Source organism: Plecotus auritus, assembly GCF_963455305.1.
Source record: "Plecotus auritus genome assembly, chromosome: 1".
In the NCBI taxonomy this organism is placed as follows: Eukaryota; Metazoa; Chordata; class Mammalia; order Chiroptera; family Vespertilionidae; genus Plecotus; species Plecotus auritus.
Window position 1 is genome coordinate 172251395 of NC_137770.1, and position 19884 is coordinate 172271278.

Here is a 19884-nt window from a genome sequence, read left to right on the forward strand (position 1 = left end):
AGGTCATTTTTCAAGTTAGCTTTTCAATAAAAAGAAACACATTATTTTTGACACATTTCCTTCTATTAGTTCTTTGTGTTTTTCTCCTGGCCATTTTATCTGTTTCTCTTTCTGGTCCTCTTATTATTGAAGCATTGAACTTTGAGGACTGAATCTCTAATTTTTTAAAAAAAACATAACTTCTTTCCAGTTCCTATTTCTTTGACTTTTTTTTGTTCTACATAATTAAAAAAAATATTTTTATTGATTTCAGAGAGGAAGGGAGAGGGAGAGAAATATCAATGATGAGAATCATCAATCAGCTGCCTCCTGCACGCCCCCTACTGGAGATCGAGCCCACACCAGGGTATGTGCCCTGACCAGGAATCTAACAGTGACCTCCTGGTTCATAGGTCGACACTCAACCACCAAGCTACACCAGCTGGGCTTTTGTTCTATATTTTTCTCAGGTACTGTTCTACATTACATTTTTTAGATTTCTACTTTTATTTTGGTATGTATGTGTATATACATATATACATCTCTATATACCAATGTATATAATATTCTTACCCAAGGATATTTTTTCCATTGATTTTTTTAGAGAGAGGGAGGAGGTAGAGAAAGATACTGAGATAGAGACGTGAGAGAGACACATCAATTGGTTGCCTCCGGCTCATCCCTACCAGGGCTGGGGATTGAACCTGCAACCAAGATATGTGCCCTTAACCGGGAATTGAATCCACAATCCTTGTTTGCCGGCCGATACTCTAACCACTAAGCCCAAACGGACTAGGTAGTTAACATATTTTTAATTTCCAAGAAGTCCTCTGATGTTTCATTTCTTTTTTTTATTCTATCCTTGTTTCATCAATGTGTTATCTTTTCTGACCTCTCCCTGAATCAGATCCTTTGTCACATTTGTTGCTTTGGTTTCCATCTTCTATTGTGGAAATTTTCCAAGTTTGATACTCCTTGGCTGTCAGTTTGTATTAAAGAGCAAATCTCTAAAAGTTGATTGGAAGTTCTGAATGAAGGCTTGAAGACTGGAGGCTTTCACTAATGACTGGGTGAGCAGGTGACCAGCTGGTTTTTGTTTATTTGAATTTCAGCTATGGCATCTGTAATTCTTTCTCTGGGAACAGTTCATTATGCAGAAGATCTTTTAATCCATTTGATTGAGGAGATGATTCCAGCTTCTGAAGTTTTGGAATTAAGGGCAAATAGCAGGGTGGGGTGGGGAGAAGTTTACCATCATTTGGAAAGCAGATTCTCACTTAGTCCCTGTTTTCAGTGTCCACGTCACCCTTGCCCTCCTCTGTGCCTCATATCCCTATACTTGGAGCGTCTCTGATTCAGTTTCCTCATATAATAAACCTCCAATCTCTTGCAGGAGTAGGGAGACATAATTACATGTTTAGACAGACGGGGGTGGGAATCTGGGTCCCTAAATATTTTTAATTAAATATGATTTCAGCCCTTCCCTATACCCTTCCTCTGACATTTCCGGTAGCTGAATTCCTAAAATTTTCTGGGATTCTGTGAGAGCAAAGAGACTTACTTTTCGATAACCTCTTGCCATTCCCTCTCCTCATGTATTTAAGTTCTTCTCTGCTCAATAATATACCATTTTCCTTCAATCTGATTTCTGTCTAAAATGTGGCTCAAGTTACAGAATGGTGATCGTAATTCATTAATGATGGAGTACGATTTTTCTGTTTCTTGTTTCTTGGAGGTGTGATTTTTCTTGGGGAAAAGAGGGTTAAAATACCTCTACCTGCCCTCTTCACCTGGAAGTCCTCTACTTGGCCTTAATGATTTTTCTAAATTGTGTTTGCAGAATATGTAATTTCTCGAGTTCCATATCCTTTAAAAAAGATTATATAAATTGCTCACTGAACGTGTTACTGAATTACATTCTATAATTGCATTAGCATCTTGTAATTGTACATTAACATACATAACTAGAAATGAGCTTGTAATTAAGCACTCAGCCCTGATTAATCATAATCATATTGAAATTTATGAGTTAAATAGAAAAGTTAAATAGATAACTTGAAAATAAACTGTTCTGAGATTCGGATATGTATTGACAGATAAAACAATTTAAAAAATCAATACCTTATTCCCTGGCTGAGATGACTGTATTTTATTGCTGGAATTATTCAACTATAGCCTTTTGGAGGGCAGGGTGCTTAGCATTGACAGTTTTTGTTTTCTAATGTAAAGTGTGTGTTTTTCCACAGTAATGGCCTTTTCTGGAATACTAGTTGCCCGGTGTATGGATTCGTGCACATTGAAAGGAAAATAATTAGAAGAAATATTTTGATATTCCTATTCGCCCTTTCTCTGCCATAGACATGTCAGAGATTAAAGAAAATTAGTAAAATGTATATGAAAATAATATATAAATTGATTAATAAATAAATAACATGATATAACAAAAACAAAACATGATATAAAAACAACAAAAACATGATATAAAAACAACATTGATAAAAACAATGACTGATAAATTGATTAAACTTATTCTAATATCTCCCTGTATACCACATTAAGAGTAAAAACACTTTCAGAGTGCTTGACTAATTTCCCTTGTGATGAAGTATTTACAATTTTAACGTCATACGCTCTTCGAACTCGAGAGAAAGCAACATATAACTGACCATGTCTGAAAACCGATTCAGGTAGGAATATTCCTACTCTGTCTAGAGTTTGTCCTTGTGATTCATTAATAGTCATTGAAAATGCTGGCATCATGGGAAACTGTCTTCAAATTAATTGAAATGGGAGGCCAGTGTCAGACGGGGACAATGGGGACAAATCAATTCTTGGAATCAGAACAACCTCTCCTTCTGCAGATCCTGTTAATACTTCAGCTTCGATTATGTTAGGTCGCAATCTTTTGATAATAAATCTAGTACAGTTACAAAGACCCCATTTACTATTAAGATTTCTCAGTAGCATGATGATTGCACCCACTTTCAATTTTAATTTATGACCCGGCATTCCTGAGGAGTAATACTATTAAGAAATTCGATGGAAAATTTTCCTTTTTGGTATCATCCATTGAATTGATGGAATCATCACTCAAATAGGTGTGAAAATCCCCACTGAGTATATCCAAAATTTCTTCACTTAATTTACGAACGTGCTCATTTTTAGGACAAAGAATCACACATTTAGATATATTTTTAATATTATCTATAGACATACTATTTCCAAAGGTAGCTTCAATAATAGATTCGTTACAAATCATTTTACGGGGGATTTCAATAATATCCATTCTGAGAGCTTTATATGTATCGTGCATGTGGGGGGTTCCTCAGCCTGGCCTGCACCCTCTCACAATCTGGGACCCACTGGGCCGAAACCAGCAGTCCGACATCCCCCAAGGGATGTAGTAGTGTGCAAAGTGCCAGGCAGCTGGGGAGCAGCATGAACCCGAGCCCAAGCTCCGTACTGCTCCCGCTCATCCCGGCCCTGCTGCCCCTGCCTCCGCCACTCCTTGGTAGTGCTGCTGCGGAGGCAGGAGAGGTTTGTGCCACCGCAGCTGTGCTTGCCACCATGAGCCCGGCGTTTGGCGCCTGTTGGTCAGCTGAGCGGCGCTCCCGCTGTGGGAGCACACTGACCACCAGGGGGCAGCTCCTGCGTTGAGTGTCTGCCCCCTGGTGGTCAGTGTGCATCATAGCGACTGGTTGCTCGGACACTTAGGCTTTTATATACTAGTATATAGATTGCCGGTGCGTGTCAGATGTACTAGGCTGGTTGGTCAGTTGGATGGTTGGATGTACGTAAGGTCAGTCACTTAGCCTTTTAGATATATGGACTAGAGGCCCGATGCATGAAATTTGTGCATGGGGGTGTGTGTCCCTCAGCCCAGCCTGCATCCTCTCCAATCTGGGATCCCTCTTACAATCCAGGACTGCTGGCTCCCAACTGCTCGCCTGCCTGCCCCTAACCACTTCTGCCTGCCAGCCTGATCACCCCCTAACCACTCCCCTGCTAGCCTGATTGATACCTAACTGCTCCCCTGCCAGCCTGGTCACCCCTAACTGCCCTCCCCTGCAGGCCTGGTCACCCCCAACTGCCCTCCCATGCAGGCCTGGTCACCCCCAACTGCCCTCCCCTGCAGGCCTGGTCACCCCTAACTGGCCTCTCCTGCAGGCTTGATTGCCCCCAACTGCCCTCCCTTGCAGGCCTGGTCCCTCCCAACTGCCCTCCCCTGCTGGCCTGATCGCCCACAACTGCCCTCCCTTGCAGGCCTGGTCCCTCCCAACTGCCCTCCCCTGCTGGCCATCTTGTGGCGGTCATCTTGTGTCCACATGGGGGCAGCCATCTTGTGTGTTGGAGTGACAGTCAATTTGCATACTACTCTTTTATTAGATAGGATAGAGGCCTGGTACATGGGTGGGGGCCAGATGGTTTGCCCTGAAGGGTGTCCCAGATCAGGGTGGGGGTTCCCTTGGGACATGGGGTGGCCTGGGCGAGGGGCCTGTGGTGGTTTGCAGGCCGGCCATGCCCCCCGGCAACCCAAGCGGAGGCCCTGGTATCTGGGATTTATTTATCTTCTACAATTGAAACTTTGTAGCCTTGAGTGGAGGCCAGGGCAGGCCAGGGTGTGCGGGAAGCTTGGCTTCCTTCAATGCCAGGGAAACCCAAGCCTCCTGCTCGCTCGTGGCTGCAGCCATCTTGGTTGGGTTAATTTGCATACTCACTCCTGATTGGCTGGTGGGCGTGGCTTTTGGGTGTAGCAGAGGTCCGGTCAATTTGCATATTGCTCTTTTATTAGATAGGATTGTTTGAGAACATTTCTGTAATACTGAGAGCAGAGGTATTGCAACACACAGTAAATTAATTCTTAAAAGTATAATCCAGTAAAGTTCACGATAATGATTATTTATTCAACACTAGCCAAGAAGCCAATAAGAAACCTTTTTTATCCCTCCACCCTCTGCTCCTCTAGCAACTATCAGTTTGTTCTATGTGTGTCTATGAATCTCTTTCTGTTTTGTTTGTTCATTTATTTTGTTTTTAGATTCCACATATAAGTAAAATAATATAGTATTTGCCTTTCTCTGTCTGACTTATTTCACTTAGCATACCCTCTAGTTCCAACTATGTTGTCACAAATGGCAAGATTTGATTCCTTTTTATAGCTGTATAATATTCCATTGTATACACATTCCACATCTTCTTTATCATTTTATCAATCAATGGATATTTAGGTTACTTCCATAACTTGGCTATTGTAAATAATGCTGCAATAAACATAGGGGTGTATATATCTTTTCTAATTAGTGTTTTGTATTTCTTAATAAATACCCAGACATGGGATTGCTGGATTGTATGGTGGTTCTATTTTCAATTTTTTGAAGAATCTGCCTACTGCTTTCCACAGTGGCTTTACCAATGTACATTCCCACCAAAGTGCATTAGTGTTACCTTTTCTCACATCCTCACCAACACTGCTTACTTGGTGTCTTTTTTTATAACAGCCAGTCCAATAGGAATGAGGTGATATCTCATTGTGGTTTTGATTTCCTTTCCCTGATTAGTGATGTTGAGCATCTTTCTCATATGCCTGTTAGTTATCTGTATGTTTTCTTTGGAAAAATGTCTATTCAGGTCCTATAAGCCATCCTATCTAATAAAAGAGTAATATGCAAATTGACTGTCACTCCAACACACAAGATGGCTGCCCCCATGTAGACACAAGATGGTCACCACAAGATGGCCAGCAGGGGAGGGAAGTTGGGAGGGACCAGGCCTGCAAGGGAGGGCAGTTGGGGGTGATCAAGCCTGCAGTGGAGGGCAGTTAGGGGTGACCAGGCCGGCAGAGGAGGGAAGTTGGGGGCGACCGGGCCTGCAGGGAAAGGCAGTTGGGGGGGACCCAGGTCTGCAGGGGAGAGCAGTTGGGGGGACCAGGCCTGCAGGCAGAAGCGGTTAGGGGCAATCAGGAAGGCAGGCAGGCAAGCAGTTGGGAGCCAGCAGTCCTGGATTGTGAGTGGGATGTCCGACTGCCCGTTTAGGCCTGAACCTACCAGGATCGGGCCTAAACAGGCAGTCGGACATCCCTTGAGGGTCTGATTGGAGAGGGTGCAGGCTGGGCTGAGGGACACCCCCCGTGCACGAATTTTGTGCACCGGGCCTCTAGTAGAAGGATAAAGAGACACATAGCCAATGGGCTGGAAATTTTGTAAAATGAGAGGGGAATAAATGGGCAGCAATGTCTCGCTACTTGGTACATTCTGCCTGGTGTGCTAGTAACATGGGCACTGTCACAATAATTCATTTCATGGAAGAAACTTTAATCTTTTCCTCAATGTTTATGTGCATTTTAAGCTGCACATAAATATATATTTAATATGAATTTACTGGATCAGATGTCAGCATTTTCCTGAATTTCCTTATGAACAGTTACCTTATTAATAGTTTTCTTAAAGTTTACTTCTCTTTTTATAGGCTTGGCTTGAGAGAACCAATCTAGATTATATCTACAAAGGAAACAAATTACACATTTTTTAGGCTGTAAAAAATAGCAACAAACCCCACAAATTTCAGTAGCTGATATTTAAGAAATGACCTTCATTGGGAAAACATCAGAAGCACTACCAAAGGTCTGAGCATCTGAACCTGGACAAGAGTTCCACCTAGACGAGCCCACTGAGTCTGTCATGTGAACACATACAGCTGGAAATGCACACGACCACAACCTTCCTGGAAAGTGATGTGGCAAATGTATTAAAAGTTTTAAACATCTTCATGCATAAGATATTCATCATAATAATAATTACAGTATAACAACATGAATAAAAAAGAAACATGATTAATTAATAGGGAAAAGATTTAACTAAAGCAGGATCAATGAAGTATAATTTCAACATTAGCATATGTGTTGATATGCATTTGTATGGTTACATAAATATCTAAAGAGCAAAGTTTTTTTTTAGCAGGTATTAATCTCTCAGTAATAGAAGTACTGGTGATTCATCTTAATAGTATTATGTATTTTTCTCTATGGAGCATAGAGTCCTATAAAAATCAGGAAAAATTTATTGAAAACAAATACAAGGAATGGCAGCAACACTAACATCTTAATGAAATTCAAATTCCACCAGAGCACACAATCTTGTGCTTAAAGAGCTAGTAGAATCATACATCTTAGTCTTTTTAGTAATACTGAATGATAATAATTTGGTCTTAGGGTTTTAGAAACATGATTAACATATTTTCTGTCTCTTGAAAGTTAAAAATACAGGTAGATATCAAATCCTAGCTAAAGCAAATATTACTTAAAGGTAACTCTAGTATTTACAGGTTACTAACAAGCTATATTTTTCAATTATCTTTATTTTTCTTTTCTTTAATTACTCCTAAAAATGTAGAATATATCAAGGGAAGTCATCTTCATTCGAATTCATTAATTACATTCAATTAATAGCTATTTTTAAGTACTTGCTAACAGTCAAACATTGTTTTGAGGCACTGGGGATTCTGCAGTAAAGAAAATAAAGTTCTTATCTGGTTGAAGAACAAATGTTATCTCTATCATATAATAATGAAGTGTTATGAATAAAATAATATTCATTAGTATGCTATATTATATAGATAATAGAAAATAAAAGTTATAAATTTCTTAGTTTAGCAAAGAATATAAAAGTTTCTCTTATATTTACACTAAGGCATATCATTTTTCTCACTTTTTAAACTAAGGAAATTGAAATAGTTTTATTACTTACCCCAATATTAAACATTCCTGTAAAATACTCCATATTTGCTTGAATAAACCAAATGTTGCTTAGACCTAGCTCGTCACTTCTCTTCTTAGCACGAATTAATGATAATTCCTTGTTTTCTATTAATGTAACCTAGATTTCACCCAGGAAACAAAGTATATTTAGGAACATAATTCAGACATTAGGGCAAAGTATTATTACTGTATTTCATAGTCTTAATAATGTAATATATATTATATAGATCTTTATCCTGTGCCAGGAAGTATGCCGGATAATATGTTATAAAAATCAACAAGGTCTTTGAACTCTTGAAGCTTACAGTTGTAACGATATAAATAAAACAGGCAATTATAACATAGTGATAAGTGTTTAATAAAAGACAAAATATGTTATCAGAGCACCTAAACCTGATGATTATGGCAGGTTTTATTCAATCAATATGGAAAAGTAGCCCTGACGCTATGGCTGAGTGGTTGAGCATGGGCACATGAATCAGGAGGTCATGGTTCAATTCCCGGTCAGGGCACATGCCTGGGTTTTGAGGCAGCCGATCAATGATTCTCTCTCATCATTGATGTTTCTATCTCTCCCTCTCCCTTCCTCTTTCTCAAAATCAATAAAAACCTATTTTTTAAAAAAATATGGAAAACTAATATATTTACTGAGGCTTGAACAATTAATAGAAATTAGCTGGGGCAAGGAAGTAGTATTTCAGGCAGAGAAACATATTTTTTCACCTTATGAAGGCCCAAGGTGAAAAATACACTGTGTTTGAAGAACTGAGAAAACTGGTGTAGCTGGCACAATGTGTAATGGTGATGGTGGGCATGGGGAGCAGGATGTGGGGGTGGAAATCAGGCTGGAGAGGCAACAGGAACCAGACCATGGGTGATAAAAGAAGTTTCAGCTGCTGCAATGAATAGTATGGATTAGTGGAGCGAGGCAGAAGGCAGTGCCACCAGTTAGGAGTCTCTCACAGTAATCCAGGCCAACGAAGATCAGGGAGGATCATCGTTTGAATGGAGAAAAGTGGGCAGAATTATCACTTTCATCACGATCATTCCTAGTTCTACCCTAATTTTGTCCTCATGCTTGTCTTTATGGGAAAATCCTGGATCCTTTGTATAAAACCTGTCAGAGTACCCTACGTGTCAAAGGCTTCCCTCTTTCCAGTCTCTGATCCCAGGAGAACTGTTAGGGAGGAAAGAAGACGCCATGTACCGAACTCTGTTTCTACAAGATTCTCACGTATGAGCTTTCTTCCTCTTACTCCAACCATGAAATTGTTGCTTTTTAAAATAATAAAACAGACACCTTCCTGTTTCTCCCAGGAGTCCTTATTTATTTACTCCTTATTTATATACTAAGAAAGTAAAAGAATAAGACTAGCCCTCCAACTGCAATCATTCAGATATACGTCATTCACACCAGTCTATGAGTTCTTCCACATTTTTTTTCTTCTGGGAGTGCAGTAATCATTGTAATTATTTTGTACCTTCTAGAGAGTCCACAAGCAAAGAATGTGTGCCCCAGTTTAACTGTATTTTTTGAAAATGACATAAATTTCTAGACTTTTATGTTAAAAGATGATCAATGTGAGGAAATTATTTAATATGGCAGAAGACTAAAAATAGCAAACTTCTAATAAATGGTGGCAATGATTGCATATATAATGGTACATTTCCTTAAACACATATTATGTAGTCACATTTTAGTACTGTTTTGATGAAAACATTTACAACTATTTGCAATAGGGAAAAACTTTTTTGATACAATATTGAGTGAAAACATAACTAAAATTGTATTTGCATTTTTAGATTTTGCAACAATAATTATCCTTAAGGACAAGGTCTTACTAAAAACATGAGTAAAAAATCATTTCATGGATCAGGGAGGTTGGATTTTATTTTTCTTTAAAATTTTGTTATTGTTGTTACAATTTTGATACAATGAGTAAAAATCAAGTTACCAAAAGAATATCCCCAACAAGTTTCAGATGCTAGTATTTCCAGAATAAAATTATGTTGACGATTAAACTAGTTTTATCATTATTTTATTTAGCACTGGAATATTTATTTTTAAAATTATTTAATATATAACTCTTTTATACAGTTAAAAGCTATTGTGATCCTACTTTTCCCTTAAGATTTTGAATCTCAGAAGTTTAGTTTAAAGAAAAAAGAAAATGCCTGTGCCACACATTTGACCCGGGTGAATGATTATAAACCCAAAGAGCAGGTTATAAGCCAGGCTCAGCTAACTGAATCATGTCGTTTTCCAATGTTTTCTTTTTTATCTGTTATTCAGACTTTACCTGGCATAATGGCAGCATATGAGCGAGCATAATCCCAAGGTGACCCTAAAAGTGGCAGGAAAAGAGACAAGTTAAAGTTAGTCCCTAAGGCTTCTGCTCATCCTGAGATAACAATCTTTCCAAATAAAAGCATTTCCTTGAATGTAATATAAAGTCACATAGCCTTGGAAAGACTAAAAAGATACGTGAAGAGATACCATACCCCACCGCTGCAGAAATCCACAATTCTGTCACCAGGTTTGGCCTGATTTGTCACCACATACACAAGGTTGTTTAACTGTTGCTGCTTTCTCAACGTTCGATCACTGGACATTTTACCTGGGAAAGACAAGAGATGAAGAAAATGAAATGTGTATTCTGTGGGGTTGAGAAGGCGCTAGAATAGACTACCAGCATGCAGGAAGAGGGGTGAATAGATAAATGAACAACAAATTCTGTATAACCCACTAGGAGAAGACTAGAGAAATGGAACCCAGAAATGACCTCTATTTTTGCTTATTTTTACTTTAGTCTTATCCAACTTTTCTTTCAATACATAGTGGCAGAAAATCTATGAAAAAAAATGTCTTCTAAAGAAAGAACACAACATGTGAAACATTAAGTTCAGGTCATAAACAAAGTAATTCAATACATGCTTTCTGGATGAATAACAACAGAGACCTATTGTAAAAATTACCTAATTTCAGCACATTGCTTAAATCTCCTTGGAGAAAGGAGAACAATAATAAATAAAAACATTTTTTTTTTATTTAACTGGCCCATCCTTAAACTTGATTTTTCTGATTAGGACTCTTGAAACATAGGTGTCGCATTGCCTGAAATATGTCAATGGTTATTATATTTAGAGAGAAACTGGATTTACCCCTTTCTACTTCGAAGTGTTTTCCTCATGAGTCAGACACAGAAATTTAATGCAATTAGAGATTAGAGATAGGGTATTTCCAAGTATGAAATGGCTTGGGCCTAGCAGCATGAAAACAACTGAACTTTCAAAAGCCATTAGTCAAGCCCATGAATATATCTTCAGGATAATGAATGAAATTACTTGTTTTCACATGTTTCAAATGTACTTTTTAAGAAAATAAAAGCAAGATTAAGAAAATGTAAGAGCATATTTCAGTGATACAGATTAAAAACCCAGATAATCTTTTTTGCTTGATCAAATATTATTTACAGACACCAAGGTTTCCCTGCTCCATTTTCATAGAAAAATAGTATGTTCTCTTTTCTGTTTTTCTTCTTTCTTATGTGATTACTAGAGGCTCGATGCACGGAAATCATGCAAGAGTAGGTCTTCCTTCCCGCAGCTGCTGGCACCGGCTTCCCTCTGGCTGCCAGCAGGCATCTGGGACCTGGGCTTCCCTTGCAGCCCCGGTTTCGTCCTTATATGTGTGTGTGTGTGTGTGTGTGTGTGTGTGTGTGTGTGTGTGTGTTTTCTAGTCATATCCATAAATCCATCATTTTCTAGACAGCACATAAAATATCACAAATCTTTCCACATCTGTGCATTTATTTTTCTACTATATGTTTTAATAGTTGCATAATATTTTATCCATTACTTATGTAGCCAGTTTCCTATTGTAATGAGTTGTACACATTCTTATTTAGCATGGCCAGATTTCAAGCATGAAGAGCTTTTAAATCAAAAGTCTGGTGACTCTATTTGTGAAGACAATTTCATGTAGCTATAAAAATAATTATTTTCATTTTTCTCTAAAAATATAATTATAGCCTGGCCGTGGTGGCTCAGTGGTTGAACATTGACCTATAAATCAGGAAGTCACAGTTCGATTTAAGGTCAGGGCACATGCCCAGGTTGCAGGCTCGATCCCCAGAGGGGGGTGTGCAGGAGGCAGCCGATCAATGATTCTCTCTCATCAATGATGTTTCTATCTCTCCTTTCCTCTCTGAAATAAATAGAAATATATTAAAAAATAAAAATATAATTATAAAAAAATTTAAACACAGAGTAAGTGAAAGCCTCTGTCATCTTACCCTCTGTGGATAACCAGAGATTTTATGACAATTTTCAAACACATAGCAAAGTTGCAAGAATCTTACAATGGATACCTCTATAAACTTTACCTGAATTCTGCCATTAACAACTTTCCATACTTGGTTTATTACACTTGTATTCATCTATCCATCTCTCTAATCTCTTTACCCATCCATTCATAAGTCTAACTTATTTTTTAAAATAGTTTTATTGATTTTAGAGAGAGAGGAAGTGAAAAAGAGAGAAAGAGGGAGAGAGAGAGAGAGAGAGAGAGAGAGAGAGAGAGAGAGAGAGAGAGAGAGAGACTTCCATGTGAAAGAGAGAAACGTCAATCAGCTGCCTCCCACATGTGCCCAGACTGGGGATGGAGCCCGCAACCTGGGCATGTGCCCTGACTGGGAATCCAACTGGTGACCTTTTAGTGCACAGATGATGCTCAATTAACTGAGCCACACCAAACAGGTCTGACTTATTTTTTTTATGGCAATGCAGTCTTGATTTGGAGGAGGAAGAATAAGAACAAGGAAGGGGATGAGAAAGCGGGTGGTCAGAATGCAAAAATGGAAAGTATTTTTGAGCCCCTTGGGAGGGTTAGAATCACAAATGCTATTAAGTGGAGCCACTGTACAGCAAGGAATAAGCACAAGTATTTTAGTCTGTTGTGTTTGTAGATTTCTTAACAATTCTTTGCCAAAGGCTTTTCATAATAGAAAGTGAAAGGGAATTATCTTTTGTTAAAAATGAGAAGAGAAAATATATTTAGTGGAATACCTAATAGCAAGTTCTGTATCATATTTCTATTATTCATTTAGAATTACCTAACTTTCTTAGGTCTGTTCCAAGAGCAAATGTTGATTAAGATCTGTGTCTATTGCATCTTTGCATATACAGAATCTGGGCTGAAATGAAGGTCGAAGGCAAAGAGTACTTTTCAGGGTTGTGTTTAAATAGAGAGACTGTTAAGCTGCACATACTATTCACAGAGTAAGCTACAAATTATGTCCAGAGGCTTTATGGAAAACTCTAATTAAGCATTACTCTTTCCCATTCTAGTTTTACAAATGTAAAGCTCCTAGAAACATGAACAGGATCTCAAATACAATGAATGAAGTAAGAAAGTGGTATTTTAAGATAAGGCATTAATTAAAAAATCAAATTTGATTTATAGCTGATATTCTTGTGCCGAAGGCACCGTTTACAAGCATAAATTATAACGTATTTTTAGCTTGACTAAAAATCATGATTTTTTAGGTGTCACCAGGAAAAAACAGCAACCCTCAAGAATCAAATGTTTTGATACAAGTGATTTCACTTGTTCCAGGATGTAATTCTCCCACATTGAAGTCTTTTCCTTGTCTATTCAAGTTAGTAGGAACCTGATGATTGAACACTCTACATTGCCCAGAAAGTACAAAAGTAAAGAAGCCATTAAAAAAAAAATATTTTTAATGATTTCAGAGAAGAAGGGAGAGGGAGAGAGATAGAAACATCAATGATGACAGAGAATTATTGTGGCTGACTCCTGCAAGCCCCCTACTGGGGATCGAGCCCACAAAACAGGCATGTGCTCTGACGGGGAATTGGACCACGACCTCCTGGTTCATAGGTCGATGCTCAACCAATGAGCTATGCTGGCTGGGCAAGAAGCCAATTTTTAAGCCTAAGGAAGAGCCTTATTAGAAAACTAGCATTTTTCATCACTCAATAAGGCAAAACAAAACAAAAACCATGGATGGAAATTGTGCACATATGCAACCAGGACACCTGCTCAGTCTAATAAATTATGCTCAAGATTAGGCTCTTAATTTTGTGTTTCCTAGTCTGAAACACCAAAGTACTATGCATATTATAGCTTACTAGGAAAAGGAAAAGTGTTGGGTGCTTGTTTACACATTAGATTCTATACTAAAGGCTCCCCTCTTCTTTAAGAAAGAACTTCTGATTTCTTGGCATAAAAACCAGGCCTCTAATGCTTTGGACCCTGTCAGTTTGCCAGCCTGTCAGTCTTCTGCTACTTTCATATCTAAATATCCCTTATATTCTAGCCTTTCTGAGTAATGGATAGAGAAAGACAAACACCATATTATCTCACTTACATGGGAGGTTGCCAGATAGGAGGTGAGGGGTGGAGGAGAAATGGGTGAAGAGAGTCAAAGGTATAAAATTTCAGTTATAAAATCTGTAAGTCATGGGGATGTAATAATATTGTATTGTATACATGAAAGTTGCTGAGAAAGTAGATTTTCTGTGACTGGAAATGGTGACAGATGTTAACTAGACTTATTGTGATAATCATTTAAAAATATATACAGATATTCAATCATTATATGGTACAACTGAAACTAATATAAGGTATGACAATTAAATCTCAATAAAAAATAAGAACATATAAAATAATATCTAGGCACTATTAATTATAATATACCAAAAATAAAACCATAAGCTAAAATTGCTTCTGTCTCCCTGAAATAGATACAAATAATTTTTCCTGGAATTACAAAAAAATTGGGTCCAATTAAATGGAAAGTGAATTAGGAGGCTGACAGGGACATAACATGAGTTCAGTGGAAGTTTAATGAATTTTCTCTGCAATTATGACAAACTGAATTTCAGGGCAGTATGCTAACTTGTGCAGGTACTCAGTATGAAACAGGGAGATATCAATGCTATGCCAGTATTTGTTGAAATAGTAAAAAAAAAAAAAAAAAACAAAGTCAACTATGAAATAGTGTTCTGATAACTTTTGTGAGGAAATACAAAAGCAGCCATTTTAAAAGCTATATCAAAAGCTAGAAAGGCAGGAAAAAAATTCCTAAAGAAATTTATGAGAAGATGTATGAAACTAAGCAGCAATGTAAAGTTTACATTTTAGGTTAGGGCAACTTTATTTTAAACTTTAGAGATGAGTTGTTGGAAATACTAACAATTTACAATAGTTCTTTCGATTTATCTTTTTAAAGCTAGTTGCAGACTAATATCATTAATCTGATACTGCGGTCACAGTGACAATATTCTTGCAATAGTAGATACTAAACATCTGATTTTATCTCTCCTCTTCCTCCCTCCTCAGTCCATTCACACATCCCACAGTGCTGTCTATAAAATCAACAACAGAATAATAGTGTGATAGTATTTTTACCCTGATAGTTTGTAGTTTGGTTATGTATACTATTTGAGCGTTCAGTAATTTTTAAAGATTTTAAAATTAATTTTTAGAGAGAGGAAGGGAGAGGGAGAGGGAGAGGGAGAGGGAAAGGGATGGAAGAGGGAGAGGGAAAGGGGGGGAGGGAGAGAGAAAGAGAGAGAGAGAGAGAGAGAGAGAGAGAGAGAGAGAGAGAGAGAGAGAGAGAGAAACATCAATATGAGAGGGAAATATCCATCTGCTGCCTCCTGCACAACCCCTAGTGAAGATCAAGCTCTCTAACTGGGCATGTGCCCTGACCAGGAATCCAACTGGCAACCTTTCAGTGCAGCCCAATCAATTGAGCCACACCAGCCAGGACCATTCAGTAATTTTTAACCGGAAATTCAAAATGTTAAAAAAGCCAATTTATTCCTCTGTAAATTGAGGAATAATGACTTCACAAATATCTTTCTCAATCAATCATTCAACCAATAAACTTAATTTACACAGAACTGTCCTAGACAATGTTAGGGACACAAAGATGTATATTCCTTAGTTTCTGTGCTTTTTTTTGAGGTTAGAAAATATGTCTTTTTAACCACACTGTACAATGCATTTACAATGAAACTAGTGTCCCAGCGCACGGATTTGTGCACATTGAAAGGAAGTTAATTAGAAGAAATGTTTTAATATTGCTATTCACTCTTTCTCTATAATAGAAGTGTCAACCAAATTCACAATCAACAATGATAGATTGAAACACGCGTGCGATTGGCGCCAGCAAGAGCTTTATATGTATTGCTCATGTGCGAGTCAACTTAGCCTTTTATATATATAGAATAAACTTGCTTAATTAGACCTGTTTTCTGATTTAACTAAAGTTTTTCCAGCCCAGTAAAGCACCCCAAATTCTCTTTCAGGTAATTTTCAGCAACACAGTAGTAAATATCAACACAAAGCAGATTATTATTGTATATCACGCAGGGAGAACAAAGGGTAAAATATTTAACTGTAGCAGTGTTTGATTATATTCTGCATAGTGAGAAAACCTGAAGTCATTTTCAAGGTCCACGATTTCTTACTTCTTTTCAGTTGGGTCAAGTTTCTAAACTTTCTAAATCTCCGTTTTCCAGCTAATGAAAAGAAAATTGGATTCCACTGAGTCTCCTATCTACCGACTCCAGGACTTCTGTGAGGATCAAATGAGATGAGACACGGGAAAACACATCACAAACATTTGGTTAAAGTGTAAAATGTTTGCACCTGGCTATAAAGGAAGTTGTGTTCCTGGACTGAAGAAAGTCCAAGGAGGCTAGTCACTAGGGAAAGGAAGCCAGGCGTTGCTATGTGACGTCATTACCTGACCCCACAGTGACCTTTACGGGCTGGGCTGGGCTGTGGGCCGCATTTTGCGTCACGTGGTCTTGGCAGCATTGGCTGCGATTTGGTGGGATGTCACTCCGGGGTGGTGGCGGGGCCTGTGTCCCACTTAGGAGAAGCCGAGTGATGCCGTTTATTTTTAAATGGCCAGTGTGCGTCATGGCAGCTCCTGTGTTGAACGTTTGCCTTCTGGTGGTCAGTGCATGTCATAGCTACTGGATGGACACTTAGCCTTTTATATATAGATATTTTAATAACCATAACTTACAAAAACCCATATATTTTCATCAAGCTTCTAAAATGATTGATAATACTTCCTGTTTACATGATGCTCTGAAATTTATGAAGTGCTTGCACATTTGATACATTGTCTATCCTCAGAACTCTATCAGGTTGCCACAGTGGATGATATTGTCCTTTTTCTACAAATGAGGACACTGAATAGTAAAGAAGTTTGCTCAAACAGCACTTGCTAGGAGACACACGCAGCTGGTGGCCAACGGGGGACTCTAACCAAGGAATTCTAACTTCAGGTTCAGTCTTCTTTCCAACATGATCTGCTAATTCTTAAACAGATGACTGATTGTGACTTCATAATTTCAGTGCTGGTGACTTTTTTGTATGTGAGAGTTCAAGGACATGAGATGCTTTCTAGAGGGGAAGAAAGGGATTTCCCTAGTAATTACATCTTGGGGGGAAAAATTAATCCTTCAGAGTCAGTCATAAAGTGCATTTTACTTCAGTTTTCCCTTTAAATAAAATGTCCAAGAGCAGGCCTGTAAGTAAAGAGGATCAATTTAAATTCTGAACTTCAACTTTTGGAATATATCACTAAGGCATTATTTGGGGGTCTCGTAGGTCACTCTGTTTACTGGACTGGCCTTTGAGTGTCACCCTTTCCAGAAAGAGACCATTTCCCCACCTTGGGACTATAAGCAACCTTTTTTATTTTATAGAAAAGTGACATGGAGAGGGCAAGCAATCAATTTGTTGCAAAATCAGATTATGCAGGAGGAAAGAAATGAAAGACTGGGAAGATCTTGCATGTTACAGTACTGCAAATGCCGACTACAAATACCATGTACCTTCACCCCTAATATCTATTTTTAGAGCACCTTTTAAAAAGCTGATAACGAAAAATATTTATGCAAATGGGGGACAAAAGTTGAGGAAAGTATAGTCACAGTATTTGCCAGATCAAAACCTCTGTTTTGTTTATAGAAGAGATTAGCTACAGTGGATAGTGGGAATTTTAGAACCTCCCTCTTCTTGCTATTTTTCCCCCACCAAGATGAATTAAACATTCTGACTTCAAAATACCAGATCCCAGAGTTAATTGAATACATATATTTTCATTTCATTCAAATACTATTTACACCACACAAAGTAAACATTAGTTTGCTTTGGAATTGTTTTCTAAAGAAGTTCACAGTATCTTCCAAGTTGCCCAGAAGACCAAATTAAAATGCTTTACAACAAAAATAGGTTAGGTATTTATTTCTTCCTCTTTTTCAGAGGCTTGAGTTAACAACATTAAGGTATTCTAGTAGTTTCATTAACTTTTTAAGATCATTCAAGTACTTCCCCCCCGCCCCTCCCCTCGTCCCCCGTTTTGACTTCCACTGTGGTGGGTTTCACAGTATTTACGCTAATTGACACATCTAGTAGCTCGAAGTGGCCAGTGCTAGCTTTTCCAGAGTCAGATGATTTTTAAAAATAGCTTTCTTTGTGCATAATATTATCATTCCTACTATGATCTGAACCACAGGTTTCTTGTTTTTTTGTGTGTGTGTCTTATAATTAAATAAATGAAAATGGTGAAGGTGACATGGCTCCAAATTCTTTGGTAAAATTAATAGTTAACATATGGTACATCCATCAAAAGCTGTGCCTACTCCCTTGGACATGAGGTCCAGGACCACTTGACCAGTGTATACAGAGTGACACTGCCTGCTTCTGGCCGCTTCCACTTCCTGTCTTTTGAGAATATAGCACCATGTAAGGAAGCCAAGATTCCCAGCTGATGCTGTGCAGACAAGCTTCCCCACCAAGCCCTACCTAGTTTGCAGATTTGTGAATAAAATCAGAGGTTGCAATTTAAGGGCACTAAGCTTTGCAGAGCTTACTTACGCAGCAATAGATCATCAGAATGATATCCTAACATTGGGCTTGTTAAGGATTACCATCCTAGAGTAGTATTTACTGGGGCACCCACTTATATATGAAGTGGTGCTGGGTAGTATGACAATACCAAAATAGAGAATGGTATTACACCTGAGAGTTAACACTCCCAGGTAGTGGTATTCATTACAAGTTACATATGCATTGCATGAACCTCAAAGGCAGTCTCAAATTCCAGTCCTACTGTTCCTTTTCTCTATTTAATGACCCTTAACCTTATGGGCATAACTAAAGAATGGTGGGATCTCAGCAACAAGGCAAGAAAAAAGCCTGTGGGAACTAATCCAGCTATAGGCATGGGTAGGGACAGGGACATTTATCCAAATAACTATTCAAAAGGGACTGAATTGGGGCAAGTATTGATATCCACACAGGTCTAGTAACTGTAGTCTTTAGCATGGCCCAATCAGTAGGGTTGAGGGAAAGGGAGAAATATAAAGTACTAAAAAAAAAAGCTTGTGCCATCTGGGAGAGATCAGCGGCCAGGGCTTATCCTAAGTCACAAGAGATGACAGTTCTAAAAGAGCAAGAGGCTACCTTGAAACCACCAGTTCCGAGGTCTGAGTCTTGACATATGGATACATTGGTTCAGGTTCAGGGCTGGGTAGGGCAGGCGAAGGCAGGAACTGACATTTTTTCCTGAACTGGAATTTTGAATCTCCCTCCCTTTCTCTTATTCTTTCATTATAACCTCTTCCAAGTAATTCCTTAATTTAGCAAATATTTCTTGAGCACTTACTACATGTCTGGCCTTGACCAAGGTGCCAGACACAATGAAGAACAAGGGAGATTCTTATATTCCAGTGAAGGGAGTTTAACAGCAAAAATTAAATCAAGTGATAAATTATATAGAGAAAGTTAAAATAAAATGATATAGTTGAAATTGATAGTGAATATTTTAGATCAGGTAGTCAGAAAAAGTCTCATTGAGCAGGTAACAAAACTCAGATCTGATTAAGAAGGTAGCCATAGGAAACAAGAGAAAAAGGGCTCCGTATAATGGGAACTACCTGTGCCGTCTTCAGGTGGAGAGGAGCTAGTGATGAATGAGGAAGAAAATTATAATTATATATCCTCATCCTCATCACTAATATATATAAAGTCACTGAATGGATATCCTTATTTGCTGGCGCTAGCACTACTGAGTGATCACTATGTACTAAGCATGTTT

The 19884-nt window shown here is 38.2% G+C and overlaps 1 protein-coding gene across 1 annotated transcript in view; it reads right to left on the reverse strand.

Moving 5' to 3' along the window:
• The window catches only part of GSTCD (glutathione S-transferase C-terminal domain containing), a 133850-nt gene that overhangs the window by 19535 nt on the left and 94431 nt on the right, over nucleotides 1-19884 (reverse strand). Inside the window, exons 6-8 of the mRNA XM_080661949.1 lie at nucleotides 10235-10350; nucleotides 10033-10077; nucleotides 7722-7850 (exon numbers count right to left, since the gene is read on the reverse strand). Coding sequence (XP_080518075.1) covers nucleotides 7722-7850; nucleotides 10033-10077; nucleotides 10235-10350 — 290 coding nt within the window. The remainder of the gene's footprint in view (nucleotides 1-7721; nucleotides 7851-10032; nucleotides 10078-10234; nucleotides 10351-19884) is intronic.